At 45.9% G+C, this 24,502-nt stretch overlaps 1 protein-coding gene across 4 annotated transcripts in view; it reads left to right on the plus strand.

Moving 5' to 3' along the window:
• HOOK3 (hook microtubule tethering protein 3) overlaps positions 1–24,502 on the plus strand; it is a 1,476,018-nt gene that overhangs the window by 783,333 nt on the left and 668,183 nt on the right. For all 4 annotated transcript variants that reach the window (XM_085636641.1, XM_085636638.1, XM_085636639.1 and 1 more), the window contains one exon: positions 18,771–18,881. In XM_085636641.1, coding sequence (XP_085492767.1) covers positions 18,771–18,881 — 111 coding nt within the window. The remainder of the gene's footprint in view (positions 1–18,770; positions 18,882–24,502) is intronic.

The following is a 24,502-nucleotide window of genomic DNA, read 5'->3' on the forward strand; positions in this document are numbered from 1 at the left end:
TGCTTTCAGCAACTCTACGATTTGCGGGTTTTCATCTTTGTTGGAGATGAGGAGTATTTCGTTTTTTTCTTGATTGAGTTTGAGGTGGTTTGTTGATAGCCATTGTTGAATTTCTTTAAGAGTGTTGTTGAGTCTTAGAATGTCATTGATGGAGGAGGTTTCCAAGTAGATCTGGGTGTCGTCTGCATATAGGTGGAAGGGGATGTTGGCTTTTTTCAGAATGGTTGTGAGGGGTTCCATATATATGTTGAACAGTTGAGGGGAGAGTACTGAACCTTGGGGGACACCTCGGTTGACGGGGAGTAGGTCGGACGTAAAGGATTTGATTTTTATCCTTTGGGAGCGACTGTGAAAGAAGGAGGAGAACCATTGAAGGACCACCTCGTCTGCACCAACTCTGTCTTTGAGAGCCTTGATGAGAAGATTGTGATATACCGTGTCAAAGGCTGCCGAAAGGTCTAGGAGGATGAGTAGGCAGCATTGGTCAGTGTCAAGGGACTTGAGGATGTCATCGACGATGTTAAGGATCGCGGTTTCAGTGCCACAGCCTTTTCTGAAGCCTGATTGGTGGTGGTCTAGCAGGTTGATATTGTCGATGTGCTGATTCAGTTGACGGAGAACGCATTTTTCGAGGATTTTGGCTAGGAAGGGGAGATTGGAAACCGGTCTGAAGTTGTTCAGGTCGTTGGTGTCTAGGCCTGGCTTTTTGAGTAGTGGTGTGACTTGGCCGACTTTGAGACAGTCTGGTATGATGCCGGATTTTAAGGAGCTGTTTATGATTTCACACCATAGTGGTGCGAGGGAGAGTTTCAGGTTTTTGGTCATTTTGGAGGATACAGGGTCGAGGATGTGTGATGAGGACTTGGAGGAGGAGATTAATTTGAGAATCTCAGTTTCAGGAACGGGGTCGAAGGATCTCCAGGCTTTTGTGGAGCGCGAGCTAGGGGTGGTTTCAATTGCTGGGGCTGAGTTTTTGGAGGCGGGATAGAGGAGGATGTCGAGTGATAGCTCGATCTTGTTGATTTTTTCGTTGAAGTTTGCGAAGTTGTCACATATGTCTTTGGAGGCCTGGGCTGGGGTTGTAGAGGATTTGGAAGTTTGTTGCTTGATGATGTTAAAGAGTTCTTTTGGTCTGTTTTTCGCACTGTCAAGAGCGGTGCAGAAGAAGTTGTTTTTTTCAGTATTTATATGATTTTTGTACTTTCTTCTTGCTGTTTTGAGTTTCTCGCAGAGGCTAGAAGAGGGATTCTTTCTCCATAGATGTTCTGTGGCTCTAAGCTGCCTCCTTTCGTCGTTAATGTCCTTGTTGAACCAGGATCTGGAGGGGATGTTCCTGGATTTTTTTAGTTTCAGGGGGGCTAGTTGGTCTAGGATGGAGGACATAGTTGTGTTGTAGTGGGATGTGAGTTCAGTTGTTGAGAGACCGTCCTGGGAGATGGGGAGGAGGGTGGTTATTTTTTCTTCTAATTCAGCCATGTTGATCTGTGTTAGGTTTCTTGTCCATGTGGGGGGGTCTTGGATGGGAGCTTAAGACCTGATCAGTTGCGAGATGCGGAATAGGATTAAGTGGTGATCTGACCAGTCGACCGGTAGGATGTGGTCTATTGTGATTGCGTCGTGTTGGGCAATGATGGCATCCAGGATTGCTCCTTTTTTGTGGGTTTCTTCTGAGCAATGCTGGGTAAGGTCGTTGCTATGTAATAGCTCATTCAAGTTTTGGATTGGTGTGCTGTTTTGATCATTCCAGTGCAGGTTGAGGTCGCCCAGAATTAGGTTGTTGCTATCTCGGAGAGAGCAGTGGGCAACCAGGTCTGAGAGGTGTTACGTGAACATGAAGGTGTTGCCTGGAGGATGGTATAGGAGATGACAGTGTAGCGGTTTATTGTTGCTGGTGTTAATGTTGGTGGTTAGGCATTCGAAGGAGTTGTAGTTGAAAGTGTCGATTTCGGTCATGGACAGGTTGTTGTTGTGAATGATTGCTAGACCCCCACCCCCACAACACTACCGCAATGTGACATGTCAACAAGCAGGGAGGAGTAGGGTCGTGCCATCTCTGCAGAGAGGCTTTGCGACTCTGGTCCTGGGCTCAGGACCATCGGATTTGCCTGATGGTGAATCATCTGGCCGGGGTGCTGAACGTGCGTGCGGACAGTCTGTCAACAGTTTTCCGCCGACCACGAGTGGAGGCTTCATCCAGAGGTAGTTCAGTACGTCTTCCGGACGTGGGGGACTCCTCGGGTGGACCTGTTTGCCACTCGAACACGCATTGCCCGTCATTCTGCAGTCTTCAGTTTACGATGCAGGGGACGTTGGGGGACGCGTTTCAGTTGAGTTGGGGCTCACAGCTCCTTTACGCGTTCCTCCCATACCCTTGATTCCTCAGGTTCTGAGGAAGATTCGCCAAGACCGGGCCCAATCGCCCTTGATTGGCCAAGAAGGGTGTGGTACACAGATATACTTCACCTTTCGTCGCACCCTCCGCTCCGTCTCCCTCTCAGGGCAGACCTCCTCTCGCAGTCGAAGGGGCAGGTTCTACACCCCCACCTCCAGAGCCTGCACCTTAATGCCTGGAGATTGAACGGGTCAACCCGAGTTCTTTCTCTCTCCCACCGGACGTAGTCGATGTTATATTATCATCCAGGTGACACTCCACTAAGTCAATTTATTCCTATAGATGATCTAAGTTTGTAAAATGGTGTGGAGAGAGATCCATTGACCCTTTAAAGGCCCACTTGTCTAATGTGCTTCAGTTTGCTCTTTCCTTGGCTCAGCAGGTTTGTGCTGTGGCCATAGTTAAGGGCCATTTATCAGCCTTATCGGCTTTTCTGTGTCTTCCAGATCAGCCGTCGTTATTTAAATCTCCTGTTGTTTTAAGATTTATCAAAGGCCTTACTAATAGGTTTCCACCTACTCCCTTTGTAATACCACAGTGGGACCTTAATCTTGTTTTAACTTTTTTGGTGGGATCCCCTTTTGAGCCCCTTCATAGCTGTCCTTTGAGGCTGTTGTCCTTTAAAACGGTCTTTCTTGTAGCCATAACCTCAGCAAGGAGGGTGAGTGAGCTTCAAGCTCTTAGTTCAAAACCCCCGTTTTTAACCTTACATGCTGAAAGGATGGTCCTCAGGACCAGGGCTGCTTTCCTTCCTAAGGTAGTTACTCCTTTTCATCTGGGGCAGTCCATTACTCTCCCTGTGTTTTTATCCTCCCCCTCACCCTTCCAAGGAGGACAAGAGACTTTACCGCTTGGACCTTAAAAGAGCAGTGAGCTTTTATTTGGACAGAACAAAAGATATACGTTTGGAAGATCAGCTCTTCTTGGGCTATGTTGGACACTCAAAAGGCAAAGCTGTGCACAAGCGCACTCTGTCCAGGTGGATCATCCTAACCATCAAGATCTGCTACGCCCTGGCTGGTAAGGTTCCTCCTGAGGGTATTGGAGCTCATTCTACTAGAGCGAAGTCTTCCATCTCTGCTTTGGCCAGGGGTGTTCCAGTTGCAGACATTTGTAAGGCTGTGACTTGGGCCTCCCTCCAGACTTTTGCAAAGCATTATTGCTTAGACTGTGAGATGAGGAGGGAGGGCCATTTTACGCGCTCGGTCTTGCAGGACTTTTGGGTATAGGAAAGGTGGACACCCTCCTCCGGGAGTGGGACTGCTGTGGGAATCTATTCACAAGGTGAGGAATCCACTGGCAGATGTATCCATCAGAAGAACAAGTTACTTACCTTCGGTAACGCTTTTTCTGGTGGATACAGTATCTGCCTGTGGATTCCTCACTGACCCACCCTCCTCCCCGTTGTCCACCTTTGTATACCTAAAAAGATTACTTTTTTGGCTGGTTGTTTATTGTATTTTCTATCTAGTACATTATAGGAAATGCTGATGTTTTTTAGCTTTCCATTTTGACTTTGTGCTGTATATATTGGTTCAAATGTTGTGTACTATGTATACTTGAGTCTGTGTCAGTCCACTTGTTTGCCTCAGAGGCACGGAAAAAATGGGTGGAACTGACGTCATCACACCGACGTGGCACTCTTATGGCTCCGGTGATGTCATACAGAGTCGCGAGCGGAGCCGTGGAATTATGACGTCCACGTCGGCGTGGAGAGCTAGGAAATATTCCGTGGAATGCTGGCGCAGGGGATATTCACAAGGTGAGGAATCCACAGGCCGATACTGCATCCACCAGAAAAAGCGTTACCGAAGGTAAGTAACTTGTTCATTAGGTGGAATCATGGGATGGACGGCGGGAGATAGAATCTTGGGGGTGATGGTTGCTGCAGTTGCTGGGGCACTGCGGAGCAAAGTGGTTGTAAAGCTGTGTTATCGAAATAGTCTTGGAAAATCCTATCTGACTTGACATTTCTCCATCCTTCTTTTTTAGGTCATGCCTAGCGTTGCAGCGCAAACTGTTGCTCGCTCGGCGAGAGATTTTGTGTATGAGGGGTTTTCAGAAAGGGACTCGGAGCCTCCCCTCATTTCCATTGGCTTGTGTCACCGTGTATGCTAAACGGTGGCCTGCCATTGGAAATGGGGATGTTTGGTTGCCGCCCTTTCGCTTTTTGGTCCGGCCCATCCAGACTGGCTTGTCTGCTTTGCGTCTGTCGCAAAGCACTTTCTTATCTTTATGGGGCCATGTGTTTCTAAAAATCTTGGTTTTGTTAAGATTTCTTTCCTTTGAGAGGTCGGGGACAGCGCGCGCCTCCACGCTCATTGAAACACATGGCCCCATAAAGATATGAGATCGATGCTTGTCTTTACTTTACTACAGCGAAGCACCATGAAGAGAGCTTGACCCTGCCGTGCTGTAGTGTTCTGTTTGTTAGGGGGTGCGCCTTGTGCCTCCGCTTGTGTCTGTGTGTTGGCTTGTATCTATGATTCTGTCTTGAGAGGAAGCCGGCCCGCGTCCTTGTTCAGATGTCACATGGAGAGGAGGGAGCGCCAATAGTGAGGGGATCGATGCTGCGATCAAGGGGGGTAGGTGGGAGTTGAGATACGGGGAAGCGACACAGAACCACGTAAAGCAGAGGGTGTTAGATATGCAACTCACGTGAAAGCAAAGAGAAACGCATAAAATAAACCCACTGAATATATTTCTTGTCTTGAATGCCTTTACAGTTCAGTCAACCTGCAAGGTGGCTTCCTGTGCTGTGTGCACACAGTGTTTTTTCCAGCTGCCACACTGCAAGCTCTTAGTATCTTATCCGCGCTAAACTAGTCTACTTATAAGCATCTAAGCACTAAACTCTATACCTCAAGGGTCTGGTAAGATGAAATCAACAAGATTAGTTCTATTTCATAAAAGGGAGAATATTGTTAACCTTTCGCAGTGTTACATGTAGTCGTTCTACAGTCTACCTGTTTGACAAACACTCTGCCCTAAATCGTCGGTTCTACAAGTTGTAGATATTCAGGAGTTCTCAGATGCGTAATTTTTTCGGTGTACAGAAATGTTACAGCTGTGCTTTTCCATATATCCATATGAGACTCAAAAGCGAATTTGCAGTTATGTTTTTTTCTTAATGAGGACTTGCCTTTTGTACAGAAAAATGCTTCCATGTGCACTCACGAATTTATGGGGCTGTCCTCCCTTATTTTCACCCTGATAGCACAGTTACTCCTTAACTTGGCTGGAGGAAATTTGAGGGGTTTTTCTTAGTGCAAGAGTACTTGCACTAGGTGTAAAAACATGGAAAGGAAAATAATATAGCCTCTGCTTCTCCAAATTTGAATGACTTTCAATTTGAAAGTTCACAATCGGCTGGTCTACGTCCGGCAGCTCTGACTTTCCCTACCTCCTCATCTTCATTCTCTCTTGGGAGTCAAGCACTGTAGAGTTACTAAAGGACTACACTTCTATCCCCATCTTCCCCCTTGCCTGCGAGGATCTGAGTGAACGTACCTGCAGCCAGCCCAGGGTTCCATGAAAGCAAGACTCTCACAATAACCGTGCCCCATAAGTTCGGTTCTCTGGATGCTCTGTGTCTGTTAGCATCCTTAAATCTGTCGTCGTCCTAATTCCTCTTAAATTGGCATTGTTTCATGTGGCGCAAAGGTGGGGATAGTAATGCTGTTTTGTTTAAAAACAACAACAAAAACATTTAGATCCTAAGATTGAAGCCCACTACAGGCCTATTGCCAACAATTTTTAAACCTGAGATGAAGTTCCTGGTTCAACATTTTTAATTATTGAATGTATTTCGAAAGATGCATTGGGTTCGAGTAGCCAGAAGAATTGGAAAAAAGGCTCTGTTTATCACACCAAACCCAGATTTCTTTCATCTCTACTCTCAAATATTTCAGAAAGTAGATGCTTTCTGGTCACACTGTGCGCAAGGATTCATCCTGCAGCCAGAGCATGGATGGTAGTAAAAAAGCACGTTGCCGCCCCCTCCCCCTCTTAATCATAATTAGGGCTCCCGGGCCTTCAGGTGACATATACCGGTGGTGACAGGGAGGAAGGGCGGGAACTTCACTGGCCGGTGCCGTGCGCCGCAGGTCACACTGTGCGCAACGATTCATCCTGCTGCCAGAGCATGGATGGTAGTTAGAAAGCACTTTGCCCCCTTCCCCCCCGGGCCTTCCGGTGACATGTACCGGTGGTGACCAGGAGGGGGGGGCGGGGATTTGATTGGCTGGTGCCGTGCGCTGCAGGTCACACTGTGCGGAAGGACTCAACCTGCAGCCAGAGCAAGGAGGACAATTGGAAAGTTCTGAAATCTGCACCCTGTAGTCCCCCCCGCCACCCACCCCAGTACCATCATAATTCAAACTCCCGGTTTTATGGCAATAATTGTTTGAATATTTCCATTTGTATTTATCCCTATTTGTTTTCGCTCATCGTATTGGTGCTTATCCATATTTGTTTTGTGTTTTGAATATAAATGGAGGCGTACAAGTACATGTGTATTTAACAAACGCACATAAGCCTTTTAGAAAATGGAGCAGCCAAACATAGCACACTACACCGAGAAGTAAATATAAGCATTGCGATTAATAACTCGTTCTCATAGCTCAACATATAGCGTTGAATAAAGATATTAATTAACACCATAAAGAAGCCAGAAACAACAAGCATTTGCAATGTCAAAGGTCCCGCGATTGCGAGATTTAGAGCTATTGGCATTATAAATGACAAGGCCTTTTATTTACGTTTTAAAAACAAAAACGTAAATAAAAATAATTGTCATTTACAATGCCAATAGCTCAAACTATCGTAAATGCGAGACCTATTGCATTGCAAATGCTTGTTTACCTTACTGCTACCATGACAGTTTAGAATGTAATTAAAATCAGGTGCTACAGCTATATATAAAATGGAAAACTTTGTCAATTTGGTCTGGAACTACAGGTTTGTGGTACTACATGCCTAGGTCAAACTTTATCTGAGCATGGTGAGAAGGATAATTTACATATGGAGAAAGCTCAGGATGCACCACTCTATCTAGGAGTAGGTGTCTCAGTAGATTCACCCAGTGCTCTTAGAGATTGCAGAGAACCTTAAAACCGTAAAGTTAATATCCTGGTGGGATGTACATACTTCTGTCAATACAGGATACTATTAACAAACACTGAACAAACATGGCTTTTGTTGAAAGGGGAACCAAGCAAAAACCTCTTCGATCCAAAATTAATGTTGCTTTAACGGGTTTGTAAAACAGCTCCTGAATGAGCCATACTATGTGTACAACAATGTCCTTTGGAGTGATGGGACCAAAGTACTGCTGTTTGTAGTACAAGACAATATGTTGGTAAACCAAACCCAGTGTATTACCACAGTAACCTCTTATCAACCATCAGGTGTGGTAGTGAAGATGTGCGTCTATTTTGCATCTGCAGAACCTCTTACAGTTGTTCGCAGTTGAATTCCACTTCAAACCAGTGCATTCTAGGGTAAAGTGTGAAACCGTTTGTCCAACAACTAATGCTTAGCTGAAAGTAGATCATATTTTTTAACATACATTCTATTGCCATTTTCTTAAAAACATACATATTGCTGTTGTTTAGTACATTTCCATAAACAAAAATAGTTTACCCAATTAGCACATGCGACAAGCCAATATACCTTGTTAGGTAACTAGAAACAACGCGACAAAGCTGTGAGTTTTCCAAACCGCAACAACGTGCCCCCTCCCTCCCCACTTTAACTAGACATCATCACTTGGGAACGAACGTGTTGTACACTTTATAACTGTCATCTTAATAATAGAACATTGGCACTTCTCCAGATTAGAAAGGGGTCAGGAGTGTTTTGAGCAATAAAGTACAACAGGAACCCTTACTGAACCTGGGCATTGCAAAATGTATGTGTCTGCTCACTGTTCTACTGTATCCGTAAGACATATGGGAGAAATAATCTACAATTGGGGTGGGATAAGCCATTTTAAGGATCTGTCATGTCCAGGATTTTGAAGGACTCAAGCATATCATCCCATTACATTGCTATAGGTCTCTTACATAAACCCCAGTATTTTATTTACCGTTGTACACCACTCTCTGGCAGACCCTATTTCTCCACCTCCTCCCGCCATTGGGAGACTAAGGGCGCTTTGCTAGCAGGCACTTAGCCAGCAACAGTGCCAGGTCAACAAAACTTAACATCACTGTAGCGATTTATAGTCTGGGGACTAGCCCAAGTGTGCATGCTTCCATTGTGCCAATGCTTTTGTTCTGTGAGGTCTAAAAGACGGCTGTGGCCTGCGCCCAGTAAAGGGCCAGTAGGGGGCAGTTTCACAGCATGTGCAATAAGTCAGCATCAGGTGTATGGCATTGTGGGCAAGACGAAGTTACAGTCTGGAACGTGGTATGGAGTCTGTAAGGGGTGAGGTAAGCACGGTGTAGAATGGATAATTGTATACATGTTAATCATTAATTTTGTGAGATTTTCCAGGGATATTCTAATAGAAAGTCCCATTCTTTATCCTGCAAATCCTGTTAAGTCCTCCTCCCGCTTAGCCTTAGGTCGCGGGTATCCGGAGATGTACCTAATTGCCCCAGTAGAGCAAGAAAACTAAATGTCTCCCATGTCTCATCATGTGTATGGCTTGAAGTAATTCGTGTAGAGAGGGTTTAACTCCATCAGGGGGCCTACCTGCTGTACGTAGCGAGAGATACTGGCATGTGTTAAGAAAAAAGTACCCGGTAGGCCATGCACGTGGATGAAGTCGACGTGAGCTAATAGATTACCCTCAGCGAATAGGTCGCCAATGGTCTCCAATCTTTCCTGTGTCCAAGGCAATAATCTGTGTGCTCTGAGAATCCCAGAGGCCGTGGGCAGTCCCATCAGTGGTTTATTCGGAGTGCAAGGAGCTTGTGGGACAGTGTAGCGTATAGCCATCTTCCAATATATGAGGGCGACGCATAGCAACAGGGGGGCATCTGTCGGAAAGGAGGAGCAGGGGCACAGCAAAATAAGTAGCCAACCCTGTTTAAGCATGGCCTTGGTGTAGCCAATTTCAGGCAAATCACGGCTGGCTAGCCAGTAGGAAAGCCATTGTAGTTGCCATATAATACAAGGCTGAAAGTGGGTCATATAATGGTACAATAATCCCCAACACACCAATGAATCTAGGATTGAATGAAAGAAAAAGCCAAGAATCAAGATTTTGAAAAGTGCAGACCTGGGTTCCATTGCGATTCCAGGGCGGGACTTAAAAAGAGCTGTGCATAAACAAATGCCCACAAATGAGCTTAAGCAGTGTTGTAAGGGAGAGTGGCTGGAATTCCTCACAGGCAATTTTGAAAGACCGATAAACTCTTAAATGCTAGTTTTCACTAAAGTATTGCTAGATGGCGTTCCAGATGTTATTGAATCAAAGGTGCACTTTTTCATCAAAGGCTGCTGCATGTTAGCATATTTCCGGGAGATTATTCAGCACAGCCACAGGGTCCCAGTAGGTGCATTGTGCAGCTACTCGCCGACTCTGCTTAGCCCCACCTATGCACGCTGATGTCATTTGCTTTCTTTCCCTGTCTTTGTGTGAGGACCCGCAGCTAGATGCTTATGTTTACTCATTAGTTGACAAGTCTTTTTCTCTTTAGGTTTTTCTGTTGTGCAAGGGAACATATCCCCTCCTAAAACCACAGGGTTTAAGCCTTGTATGAACTATCACAAACAAATGTCTGTGGCATAGTCCCATAAGGTGTCTCTCTGGTGTTTGAGATTGGGACCATAACTCCAAGTCGTGTGCGGAGTGTGCCCTGATGCACTTGAAAGTGATCCAGGAACATGAAGCAAAACTCTACTTTTCGGAGTACCTCCAAAAGGTATGGAAGGGCAGATTCTGCTCAAAGTCAAGGACACCAGCACTTTCCCACTCATGCTGCCAGTCCTGTGACAGGACATTGTCTCCGCCCAAGTCTTCGTGTAAGTCACAATCCAAACAAAAACTCCCAAGAAGTCTAAGCAGTCTTCATCCCGGTCTAGACACTCATCTAAGAAGTCACGTCAAGGTCTCGCTCCTGGTCCCCTATCAAGGAGCCGATTCTGCAGCTGATTCCGATGTAACCCACGTCCCTGGGTCCTTCTAAGACGCCACAACCAATTGAGGTGTTTAGGTGGGTCATGCTCCTCAACTTCGGCACTCTTTTGGCTCCCTGTAGTGCACCTTTGGCTCCAAAGGTCTGTGGGGGCCTCCAGTCTGGTTACCGACGGCGGGCACTACTTCAGCGCTGATGTGACTCATGAACCCACGTCTGGTTCTTCTCTTCTCTTGGAGCCATCTTCACATCTGGCACCAAAATTCACACCAGTCCTTTTGCCATCAATGTCGCCGGCGGTAGATGAAGATCCTATTATCTAACGTGATTCTGAGCTGATTTAGTTCATATCCTGGCACCAAACCAGTGCACCCGGCCCTAGTTCTGCCCGATTCAGACAGAACTGTGCCTTTATCTCTGATCCGCACCCCAGCACTCGACCACTGACAAAAGACAATGTCGCCTTGGTAATGAGATGTGCAGCGGAGGTGCTAGATTTGCTAATGCCAACTATGGAAGTCAAAATAAGTTTGCCCTTAATCAGAAACCTTCAGTCACTCAAGGCCTACTGTTTTTGGAGGGGATATATCCATAGTTTATGGGATATGGTTGGCAAGATCTTGCTGGCGGTCCTCAAGGACTTTGGCGCCCATGAGGATGGTCATGACTCTACTAAATCAGTCATCTGGTCTCGGCTGGCCACTACCAACTGCTTGGGTAGAGCAATTGGTGATAGCATGGTGCTTTGGTGGCATGCTTGGATATGATCCACAGGCTTCTCATGTTACACGCAAGCCACTAAAATGCACAAGCCATTTGATGGGCCCCACCTGGTTTGCAAGAAGACTTATTCAGCATTGCAGGCTGTGGTGTTTTCCTTAGGCATTTCCACCCCTGTGAGACAGTACCCTCAACAGTTTTGCCCCTTTCATGCTACTTGAGAGTGTTGGCGTACCCGCAAAGTCAAGACCCACCTACCCCATCGCAGACCAACCCAGTTCTTTCAAGGCTGGGGGCATGTGGGGGGGGGGTGATCAGGCAGAAAATGCCGTGGATATTAGGGGCAACATACTTCCCTGTCCCTTGCCCCTTCTGCATCAGTTGGCCCCTGGAGGCACACAAACACCCTGTGGGAGACCAGATCAGACTTTTCCTCCACTGGTGGCAAAGTATAACATCTGACAGGTGGGTCCTGTAGATCGTTGTTGAGGCTATGCCTTCCCATTTCTTTTATACCCACCACACCTCACGTCTACGTCAGAGCATCTTTCAGAGGAGCACCTCTCCAACTTGCTCCAACAAGTGTAGGCTAGAAGAGCCATAGAGGGGGGGGGTTTGACCCGAAAAATAGGAACTGGCTGTTACGTCTGGGCTTGCCACAAGCAGTCATAAACCACCTCCAGACGACAAGCCTCCTGACATCACTGGTGTTTTCTATGAATGTGCCAAGGTCACACCTCCCTCATTCAAAGAGGCCCCCTTTCATTAGAGCCATCATGGATACAGTGCATTGTTGGGCCCTCCCTCCACCACAGCAAATCCAGGACATTCGGGCTATGATCTTATTGTATTAGCTGCGCTGCTGGGTCTCGGTGAGAGTGGCTCTGAGGTATCTGGCCCTCTTGGCATCCTGCTTGTTGGCTATGCCACATGGCACATGCGTGCTCCACAGTGGGCTCTGAAGTCTCAGGATGCCCAGCACCAAGGAAACCTCTCAGGCTTCAACCAGATTTCAGAGGAGATAGTAAAAGACTGCAGTGATAGATCAACCGCAACCAAACCAGTGGCAGTGGTGACAGATGTGTCACTTCTGTGTTGGGAGGTCATCTGTGAGAGGTCAAGATCAGAGGACTTTGGTGTCTCCACATAAACCTGTTGAGCTTGTGGGCCATTCTCTGGTGCTGAAAGCCTTCCTACTATCCATCAAAGGGAAGCTGGTTCAGATCCTCACAGACAACACTAAAGCCATTTGGTACTGCAACAACAGGGTGGTCTTGGGTCCTGTGCCCGAGGCACTTAGTCTCTGAAGTTGGCTGAAGCACCAGGGAATTTCCCTGTTCGTGAGCCACCTGGTGGGATCTTTGAACATCACGTTGACTAAACTAGGGTGGCACCCAATGGCACACCAATGATGGTTACATTCCAAGGTTGCGCAGTGCATCTTCCAGCTATGAGGAGAAACCTGGCGAGATTGTTTTGCCGCCATTGAGTACACACGGGGTTAAAACTTTTGCGCATTGGAGTTACCATGAAGGCTCTGTCTCTGAGACACACTCTGGGTAGAGTGGAGCTCAGGATTTCTGTATTCCTTTCTGCCACTGCCTCTCCTGCCCTGAGTTCTCAGAATGATCAGCAAAGACTGGGCTTAGATTATCCTAGTGGCTCCAAGTTAGGCAAGGCTAGTGAGGTATCAAGAACTGCTGAGCATGAGCATCTGTCCCCCAATCAGGCTTCCATTTCGGGCAAACCACCTCTTGTAGCAGCAAGGCGGGGTTCTGCCTGAATCTGCACCGCCATGTGTGGAGATCTAACGGCAGTTGTTGACGAAATTTGATCTGTTGTGGAGGTCATCCTGACTAACCGGTGTCCTTCTACTTAGTTGTATTTATGTCTAGCGCTGGAACAAGTTTGTAGCCTGGAGTGGCACACGCAATACTGATCCATTGCAGCCAAGTTGTCAGAGGTCCGATTGTTGCTTTTATCTTTGGCCCAGCAAGGACTTCCATTGGGCACGTTAAAGGTTAAGTGTCGACCCTTTAGGTATTTTTATATTCCCCTGAGAAGCTGTTTCTTTTGTGTAGAGATTTCAAAAATGTTTTACTCATTTACTTCCTCCAAAACCCTTTGTGGTGCCACAGTCTGATCTTAATTTAGTTATCACTTTTCTCATGTGCATGCCTTTTCAAACCAATAAGTAGCTGTCCTCTATGTCTCCTTACTGTGTTTCTGGTCATAGTGACTTCTGCTCATCGCATGAGTGAGTTTCTGGCTCATTCAGTGCAGCAACCCTACACCACCTGTTCCCCAGACAGTGGTACTAAGGACCAAGGCGGTCTTCTTCCTAAAAGGCTTGACTGCTTTTCACCCTGGGCAATCTGTCACTCTCCCAGTGTTCTTTGGTCTGCCTCATCCCTTGAGACAGTAGAAACAAGATTGGCTGGACCCTAAAAGATTTTTAAGCTTTTACATCAATCGCACCATAGCCCAAGTGGGTGATCATCTCAATATGCGGCTCTCTGGGGCAAAGAAAGGCAAGGAAGTGCAGAAAAGGGATTTATATAGGTGGATAGCCTCTGCATTAATATTTGCTATGCACTGGCCGGCCAGGAAGCAACATCTGGAGGTGTTAAAGGGCCAGTTCATCAGAGCCAAGGCTGCTACCATTGCTCTGGCATGCGGAGGGCCTGTCCTTGACATCCGTCATACAGCGACATGGGAATCAGTACACTTGTTCACAAAGCACTACAGCCTTGACAAACTGGTCTGATCGGAAGGGCATGTCCATCATTTGTTTCTGCAGGATTCTTTGGTATGAGCCATTTAGAAGACTCACCACCTTGGGAGGTACTGCTTTTGATATCCATTCTGAAGGTGAGGAATCTTTGGTTAGAAGGAGCCATCGGAAGATCAAATTACTTACCTTGAAGAACACTCTTTTGGGTGGATACTCTAACTGCAGATTCCTTGCTGCTCTCCCTCCTCTCTGTTCTGCGCAATGGTCTCTTTCTCCATTAAAAAAAAGTCCCAATTTTAAAGATCTTCACACTGGCATGTCTGATTGATTGTTGGGCTCTTTGTCCAAGGACATGGATATAGTCCGGATAGAAACTCATGTTGGCGTGCAAGTATATTGCTTATATGTGGATTCATCGTCTCTTCAGGACAGAACAAAGTCAATGTGGAGCTGCATGGCTTCACCATAGACTATCCACAGGAAAGAGCATTACCCAAGGCAAGTAACCTGCTCATATGCCATTGGTCTGCTCCACACAGTTGGTCCATATGGACCTGTACTCAGTAGATCTCAAGTGATAATCAGTCTGTAAAACTATTTTATTTTTCTAAATTGGAGCAGAGAAGCACCTATTTGGGTCATGTATTCAGCTCTCTTTGCAACTTGGATATTTTTCTCCAGGTTTAAGCCCATTAGGTACTTTGATACCAAATTGTGTCCTCAGCAAACAGTGGCTACAGTCCATATTTACCTGTCCAGTCCTCAAAACATATAACTTGGTAAAGGATCTATGTCCCCACATATGTTCTCCACACATGGACTTTACTTGCAATTAACCAATCTTCCATTTGTGCACAAAGACTCGTAACAGTCAGTCTGTGTTTACCTGCCTGCTTTACCATCCAAGAGCAGATAAAGTATGGCAGAGTCTGTTGGTTGGAGAAATTAGAAGGTAGAGGCTCAGGGATGTTAGATTGCCAAGGCAAGATTGTAAAGAGGACTTCCAGTGAGCAGATTAGATTCTATAGAGCACTGCTATTTCTTTGACTCAAGCTCTGGGAGTGATGATGCCGCATCTGTACCTTGAGTAGATATTTTCTCATCAGGGATATGCCTCCTCACCCTCTTAGTGTATTTGAAAAATCAATCAGATATGTATGTATATGGTATTTCTGTAATGTGATCTTAGCCAAAAGGCAGCAGAATGTACATGGGCAAAGACCAGCATGAAGTCAACATGGAATAAGAGGGGAAGCTGGCTTGTGTATGGATAATGCATTGTGATGTAGTTTCTTTCCTAAATTGAAGCACCATTAGGGCAGTCGTTATGGATACAAGAATGTTTCAAGATCCTGGGTTCATTGATGGAAAAGGCCTGGTGTCTCATTGTGTCCATTAGACTTACAGAGCCCTGGCCGTGGGGCTGCCCAAAAGCACCAGAGATGCTGAGCTTCTCTGCAGGATAGGTGTGGATGCTGCTTCTGTAAAGGATACAGTTGGTTTTGAAGATAGCGCATTCTGGCAAGGGGAGCAAATAGAGTTCCATCAGTATGAGGCTTATGTGATCATATTTGCTCATTCCCTGTAGAGACGTATGTAGGATGCCCCAGAGGTGTACTTGTCAGGAGTCTGGTAGGCCATGGAGCAGGGCATTAATGCCATCCAAATGCGAGAGTACGAGGGCTTGAACAACAGTTCTGAAGTTTCTTTGTGAAAGAATGATTTGACGTCCTGTAAAAAAGAGATGGCAGTGTGTTCCTTGAAGGTGAGATTGGTGTCCATGGTAAATCCTAGTATTTTGGCATTTGGTCAAAGTTGAGGTTCGAAGACGTTGAGGTTCTTGTCTTTGAGTCAGGTTTTTACTGTATCTTGTTTGTTGCTCTTGACAAATAACAGGAATTTTGTCTTGGTTGGGTTGAGCTTAAGGTAGGCACTGGGCATTTAGGTCTGAAATAATGGGCAAGAGGTATTTTGGAGGCTTTAGCTATCTGAAGCAGAGGAGACTTTTTAGAAAAGTTGTGTATCCTCAGTATGTAGGTGAATCTTGATGCTGTTATCTATGAGTAGAGCACCTAGTGATATGTATCTTTTGTGACCTGGAGGTGCCTGTGCAAGCAAACTGGTGTTTGTTGGAAAGGTAGGAGAATAACTGGTGAAGGACATGGTTGGTGAATCCGATTTGAGACTCCAGAGTGCATATGAGGGTGGGATGGTAGACTAAGCCAAAGACATCCGAGAGGTCCAGCAATATCAGGAGGCAAGGATCACCTGCTTCTGTGCTCAAGAGTACATGGTCTACAATATGTGCTGCAGTATGTCTAAGGAGGTGGCGTTCTAGCCAGAGCTGCCGGCTTATGAACTGGGGAACCAGGTTCAAGTCATGCCGTCTGATCAACATCCTGTGATCCTGAGCAAATCACGGCATCTCTATGTGCCAAAAAAAAAATATAAAAATAAAATAGGATGTGACTTTCTGTAACGTAACTGGTGCTCATGTAAAGTACTCCAATACATCGGTTTGAGTTTGCGCTGTATAAAACTTAAACAAATTAAATATGAAGCCATACAGGAAGACGTGCAGGAAATGGTTTGTAATGATGTAATTTTTTTTGTTGCACATAGACCGCTTTTTCAATGAATTTGCCTATAAAATATAGGTGAGTGATGGCCCGGGAGTTGGTGAGGTCATCAGGGTGTAGTGATTTATTTTTTATTTTTTGGAGTTAGAAGTATCCTGTCTTGAGAGCTTCTGGGAGGGTGCTTTGAGTGAGGGAGCAGTTGACAATTGTAAGAAGGTGTAATAGAGCATCCTTAGAGAGAGCTTTAATGGAGGACGAAGGTCAGATATCATCTTTATAAGAAGTGGTTTTAAGGGAGTGGAGTATACCAGTGAGAGATGGAGCATTGAAAGTTGACCATTGTGGTATTCTGCAGGAACGGGTGAGTGTTGGGTTTCACTGAAGAAGTGGTTGATAGCATTGCACTTTTTTGTGGCGTGAGGAATAGGTGGGTCCGGCAGGGAGTTGTTGTAGTGTTTGATTGCCTTGAACAGTGTTCTGCTTCTGTTGGTGGCTACATAGATGTTGGTGTTATAGTACGTTGCCTTGGCTGAGTACTATTTTCTTCCATTTTCTTTCCTGCCTGCGGTTGTATCATTAATTGTCAGATGGCCTAACTGTTGGTGGTGTCTAGTCCTGGACTAGCACTGTTGTATGTTAAAGTTTTGTTGATGCACAATAGGTCTGTAACCTGCAGTTTTAGTAGCCTGGATAAGAAATGGCATCCTTGGACATACATTTAGAGTTATGAAATATTGCAAAAAGATGTGCGTTTCATGCTTAAGTGGACCCTCTGCGGTCAGATGGGTTATTTGTAGACGCTTCAGCTTGGATGTGATTAGTCTGTGATGGTTGGGAAATTGACTAAAATGCTGGGGGGCAGGGGTCTTATGTTGCAACAGTAGAAGGCGAGTAGGTCCCTCTCTCAGATGTTTTCCATTATTCTGCACAAGAGCAGAGCTATATATTGTTTATGAATTCAAAGAAAATAGGCCAGATAAAAAACAAGGATTACAGGTAAATAACTTCTCTTTCATTGACCACTGAAAAGTTCGACATATCACAAATACTCTCACAGCCAACACACACCAAAGACACTCACTAGTCTGTTAACTCATTCAGGTCCAACTTTAGTTGCCCCTCCCACTACATCTGACTAGTACGACCAAGCAGCTGTTGCCTTCAATTTTTTCCACTCCAAACTTGCAGAATGAGAACAGCTGAAACCAACCAAAGGACTCGTTCTGTTATTTCCCTTTTGACATTTTACCTGACAACCTTAAATCATGACAGCATTCTCAGGCACTCATACGGACTCATTGCTGTAAATCACATGATTACGGTACGAGACTCGCTCACCGTTCAAACCACAACCCTCACTTTCAAACCTGGGAAAGAACATGCAAACTGCACCATCTCATCAAGCTCCGCAGAGGACATCTTTCTTGAATTAGAAATGGCTCTGATGCCTGGCCCACCTACAGCTTCTTAAGCATAATGCCCATGCATTATAGCTAGTTTGCACTAGGGAAGGACCTTCACAAACATACATTACTATACCAGAATTGTCTTCGGGTAGTACCACTGTTGGAGGACTCACTCATTCATGACCTATTTTGTGAAAGTGAGTTTAGAGAACTCCACCGCACAGCTCAAATTTAAATTTCTGTGCATAAGTTGCAAATTCTGTCTGAATGACCAGCTCAGATTTATTTGCTGAAGGGTGGGTAACATGTAACTTTCCGACAGTCCTCTTAATGTTCCTGTTTTGAGCAGGAATAACAAGGGTAACACTGATCTCATATAGTGGCGTCATCAATGATCCAGATGCAGACCTTCCGCAGCCTGGAATATGCTATAATATATCTGCTGCTGTTGAAGACAACAGCACCTGAATGCTGTTCATAGCAGTCTACTGTATGTTAATCATCGTTGTAAGGCAGACCATTTTTGTCAGTTCCGACATGATACATGTATATAGTTTAGTGGTCAGTTTTGAGTTGTTAAAAGATGTTGCTTTAGACATATTAAGAAAGTAAAACTAGAGATTTTCTCTGGTTTTTTTCATCTGTGTTTTTAGTCATATTGCCTTTGAAGTAAGTGATTGTTGTGCACTTGTTTTCCTTTGTATATATTTATCACAGATCTCTAAACCTGCTATCCTTCTTTACATAAACACAGCTAAAGTGGTAGAGACTGGTTATGAAGTTAAGACTACGGCAATGTGTTTCATATTTTAGTAATATTGACTTCTTAATGATTACGTTCATTTTTAACAGGTGGTTGAAATACAGAACAGGTTGTCTGAGGAATCAAAGAAAGCAGACAAATTAGATTTTGAATATAAAAGATTAAAAGAAAAGGTTGACAGTCTGCAGAAGGAAAAGGATGTAAGTGTAAAATGTGCTTTTCAGAATATTATATTATCCGCAAGTGTTTATGGTTTTTGTATTTGAAATGTATACGAACATTATGTGCACTTGTTTTGCAAACAATGATCGGAACGAGGTATACAGGATATACTTCATAATCACCAATGGTGCACATGTTGTGGTTACTGTTAACTGCTCACATACCTGTATATTTGTAAGCTAGCATGTGCAAGATGGAGGATGTATGCTGTCCAAATAGGAAAGAATAGATAGCAAACCCCCCTATTTTGTCTTCTCATGTTTCTTTGTTCCCCGACATTTCTGAGTGGATAACTACCTGAATTAGGCCCTTGCAGAGTGCGTCAATCAAAGGCAGTGTCCGCCATAATGCGTTCTGGAAATAACACCCTTCTCAGAGCACCCTGGTTGTTTGTAACTTCAATAGTGCATGTACTCTAATTGGCAGTGGGCTGCTACTTGCTGCCAGGACTTGAAAATATAAGCTGGAGCTTCAATCCATGTTACGGAATATGTCTTGGTACACATATTTATGAGGACCCTGCTGCTGTTGGTGCTTCCGGAACGTAGAGCTGAGTGCTGGCTCTTTCCTTTTGGCTGGAAACTACCCTTAAGCCTGATGATGTTTCAGCAGCCCTTCCCTGCTGCTACTGCTGACCTTGCCTGGCCGGAAGCTTCCAGCCAGCTAGAGTCCTGATTCTGAAATGTGGCACACCATCCTAAAGGTGTCTCTTTCTTCAACATATATGGGGTGTTAGCTGTCTCATGAGACTGCTTCTACAAGTTTAGATGAGCGGATTGGTGACTTTACCTCATAAGCCCACTCTCTCCATGCACCATTGTTTGTTGTTTTATTCTTCATCGACTCTTCCCATTGTGTGCAGGTCCAGCACCTTAATGCCCTGCATACTAGATGGATCAAGAAGGTTTTGCTTGTCCAGTCTGAGGCTGTGTGTCAGCGTGCTTGCGTGCTGTAACCAGTGTGTCAGATTGCAATATGCCTTCTTCAAGGTTGGTTCCTTACTCAGAGAGCATGGTACTACCAACGCTAAGCCTGTTTGGCCTCCAGATCATGAGATAGTGCCAATTTAGGGGAACATACCCAAATTCTAATCTGAGAGTTAAGCTTTCCATAGACTCTGGAGCTCACCTGGAACTCTTCCTATTTACTTGGCCATATCAGCTGCATTGTATTTCCTTTGCCACTCTCCCTTTCTTTCTTTCAGTTTTTTTTTAACGGTATTTGCGATTGATAGTGTTCTCGAGAAGTAATCACTTGCAAATTGTAATAAAGTAACTCCGTTTCGTAGATGGAATTGACATTGTCCATTTTACAATACTGTGTTGGTGGTTGAGTACCCTTTATGAATATGACCTGTTTGTTGTGAACGTTGATTGAACTATTCAATTGTTAAAGTGACTACATTGATATGAAGTTGTTGTTTTTTTTGTTATTTTTTTCCAGGAGTATTCTGTGTTCGCTATCATCCCATAATCGCAAACTGTAATGCCTTGTTTTTATAACTTGTTTTTGTGTTTTAACTTTAATCTTTTGCGTGTTGTTTTTTTTTACTGTTTGGTCCTTTTTTCCACTTAAACATATGTGTATATCTTGACAAAGTACTTAAAGTGCTGAACCTTGGCAGGACCAATACATTAGTGACGATTGTCTTGTTGTTTTGTACACCACCACCTTTGAGCTGGGTATTTACTGTCCATCCATATCAACATGGAGAGCATGGAGGCTCAGAGGTGATATGTTTCCTTCATATATGAAATACAGTGTCCTAGGCCCTGAGGTCCCACTGCCAGTGGGGCCTCAGGGATCCGATTCCGGATCCAGGATGACAACGGTTGTGCCAACGCAACCTTCCCTGGCATCCAACCTGATGGCGGTGCCTTTGGGGCCACCGGCGCTTACTGGCTACTTCAGCCCCATCCTTATCCCCGACGACACGGAGCCGGAAAGGCATCGCTGAATGCCGATTCTGACGTGGGAGAATGCAGGGGGTTCTATACCTGAGTATTTTCATGATGTTTCAGGCACGGTAGAGGGCTTAGGTGGGGTCTAACTGTGGCTACAGGGGAGGGGGGCTTCTTATGCCATGGTGGTAAGAAGGGCGACTGGGACCTCTGTGCAGGTCAGGACTAATCTCTAAAGTGCTTCAGCCTGGGGCTTCCACCTCTGAACCCCTAAGGCCAGTCACTCACTCTATCAAAGCCTTCCTTGGCTGAGCCTGCCGACAGATCGTTGCCGAGTACCCTACAATCGACGAGAACATGGTTGTTGGCACCTTCCACCACGAAAACGTATATGCCGGCATCATCGACGGCAACAGTTCCTATCCCCATGTTTTCCACCACCTTTTGCTTCTCCACGATGACATCTTCGTCGAAGGCATCTATGACTAGACCGATGCTGAAGATTTCCCTGATCTCGTCGACGATGACTGTCTATGGCTCTTCTGTCGACGTCGATACCCTTGCTGACCTTGGCGATACAGGCGATGACTACACCTTCGATGGCAGATAAAAGGTTGCTAACAACGCGTCAACTACACAGTTGATGACAGAACAAATTGCAAAACATGAAAAAGTGGGTTTTTGACCCAGAGCACACCTCTCCAACCAAGGTGACAACCCTGATACCCGCTTCTCCCTATGATGATGAAGAAGACTGACAATGATGGGCCCTTTGGAGTTGCACACAGTTTCTCCGAGTTGCATGTGAAATACCAAGAAGAAGAGGAGGGCTATGATGAGGAATATGAACAGCATTATTATTCTTCCCATGACCAGTATCAACAGCCAAATTTCAGTAGGAGATGGTTCGTCTACCTGACTCTCTGGTTTCTGATTTATAATGCATGCGTTCAGATTATAGGAAGGGGATTCCATCTACTACAGCAACTGCGCAACAGACATCCACGCCTAGCAGATCACCCACTCCTCAACCATCCACTCCAGCACAAAGACCTATATCTTCAGAGACGTCGCCGCAGATTCCTTACCCTAGAATTCTTCCCAGACGCCAGACTGAATCCAGAAAGGTTTCTAAAGCAGTATCTTTGAATGTTGGTAGAGGCCATTGAGCGACTCCATAACGTAGCCTCCACCGGGTGTGACATTTGCAGAGTCCATATAAGCCCTCTCCCGGATCGCTGTCGTGAGTTTCTTCCTTTCCGCACGAATTTGGAGTGCGGTACCTCTGGCCATTTTTGGGCTATCTCGATGTTTTCTGCATGTTTTTCTGGGTCCTGTGGACTATGATGTCGATCCTGCACCCTCGTTCTTTTTTGCATGTGGTGTCTGAAACACACACCCTCACTCCAAACGGTGCGGATCATGTCTTCAGCTTCAGTCTGTGTTGTAGGAGCGCCGCAAGACCCTGTCAGTAGGCGGTCAGTACCGCGCCCTTCCCTGACCTTTCCTCCTATGCATGGTGTCCCTGACGAGCCTCCTATTTCTCTGGTTTCGGGGTCGGAGCGAGAATCTGTTTCACATCTTCCACTGTTTCCCGACGCCAAGGCAACTGTGGCTCAGATGAGGGAATACTATCTATCCCTTCATGCCATTTTTGGTTCTTAGCCTCCCTCTGGTGCGTGCCTTGGCCTCAAGGAGGTCTGTTAAGCCTTGACTGACTCCGAACCAGTGGGACCTCCCTCGGTGTCAGTGAGGCCCTCCGAATCCGTGATTGAACCCTTATCAACTCTGGTGCACAGCCCTTCGGGGTTCCCACATGTGACGCCAGTGTTGGATCCGTCTGCGCTGCCATCTGCGTTGACGGCACCGATCACCCCTACTTTGTCTCTCCTCCCCGACGCCAAGGTTTCACCTCTTTGACGTTGGGATGGTGTTGGTGGGACAATTCATTTCGGACTATCTTCCTCTACTTTCAGAGAAGCCCCCTGCTGTTTTCCCATTGGTACACAGGTATTTTTAATGAGGTCAGTGATTAGTTAACTGACATTCTTCAGCCTCCTCCGGAGTTTCATTGGGTGTCTGACCTACGTTAGGCTAGTGGGCTTGATTCTTCGGCTCATAGGCACAATTCTTACCCTGGAGACCCACTCTGTCTTTTCTAACAGCTTACCCTGCGCAGCTTTGTGGTGCAGGCGGCTTCAGCCTTCCCTGACATCCCTCCAGACGGAATCTAAAAGTCTAGATGCTTTGCGGTCTGTTAATACTGCTTGTATTTTGTTCCCTTTTTCTCACGTATTTTGACATTGGGTCTCATGCCTTCTTCCTTCAGTCCCTGATGAAACTGGGGACACACTTACTCAGATGGTCCAGGATGACCATCAGGCAGCTAAATTGCTGATTCGTTGTGGCATGAATACCACAGATTCTGTTGGATGAACCATGGCTCTCTTTCTAGCTCTTTGCCGGTGTGCCTGGTTAAGCACCGCTGGCTACTCTGAGGCTGTGCAGTCCGCCTTGGTTGACATGCTATTCGATGATCAATATCTGTTTGTCTCTCAAGCTGTCTGCTTTATGCCGTTTTTGGGATAGTGGAAGTGGAGCGCAATCTTAATCCATTGTTTACTATACTGTCATCTTCCTCCTCCCTATATTCAGTCTGGCCAGGCATGGTCTCCTTGATTTCTTTTTTGTGTGAGCCATTATAGGGCGGTGCCTGTTGGCTTCTTCCTTTCACTCGTCGCCTTTGAGTGGCATCCGGTGAGGCGATCCTGCACCGGTCGGTATTTCTTTTTTTTTTTCTTGCTTCCTTAACCTGACGATAACAAGTTGTGGTCCCTAGATGTTTTTTTAGAAGCATCTTATTCTTTGGCCCTATTGTGTTTCTACGCCGGTGGCTGCACAGTGTTCTTAGCTTTTTTCCTCAAGTTCTCAATGGGGTATTTTTGAGATTATTGGAGAATGCACTGTGGTCTTGCTCCTTGACCTTCAGGGTTCTTGTCTGTATGCCTTGCATCTATTTCTCCATCTGTTCCTGACACAATGGTACCCCTTATGAGGGATTCAACATGCCGTGCTTTGGTGCATCTGAAAGAAACACGTTAGTTAGATTCCTCACCTTAGAATATCCCCAGGCGTCAGACTGGATCCGGAAGATTTTTCGTCAGCAATACCCCTTGCGCGTCGCTAGGCGTCGTCTGCGGCTCCGCGTCCGTCGTCGGCGTCGTGCGCCGGGATGACGTCGTCGGAGTACTTAGACGCCGCCCTCGCGCGCTGACGTCAGTTCTTCTTTTTTCCGCGCCAGTAAGCGCAGATCCGGGAGAGCTACCCCTTTTAGTCTTTTTTGACTAAATCTTTTTTGATCATTTTTGATCCTTGTCTGTCGACATCTGGTGCCGGTAGGATGCCTGGGTTCAAGGCTTGTGAGGATTGTCATCGACTGATGTCGGTGACCGATCACCACCGCCGGTGCCTCTACTGCTTAGGCCCCGACCACGACGCGGAGTCGTGCAACGACTGTCAGGCCCTGACTTCGAAGGCTAGGCGGGAGCGGTCCCGCAAGCTTCTCGAGCTTCGCCACTCGGCTCCGCGTCGTGCGCGATCCCGGTCCAGGAGGAGGTCCAAGGATCGCTCGCGGAGCCCTAGCCGACGCCATCGCTCGTCCGGCTCCAAGTCGTCGGGTAAGTCCAAACGCTCAAAGA

This window comes from Triturus cristatus, chromosome 2_1 (assembly GCF_964204655.1).
Source record: "Triturus cristatus chromosome 2_1, aTriCri1.1, whole genome shotgun sequence".
Taxonomy (NCBI): domain Eukaryota; kingdom Metazoa; phylum Chordata; class Amphibia; order Caudata; family Salamandridae; genus Triturus; species Triturus cristatus.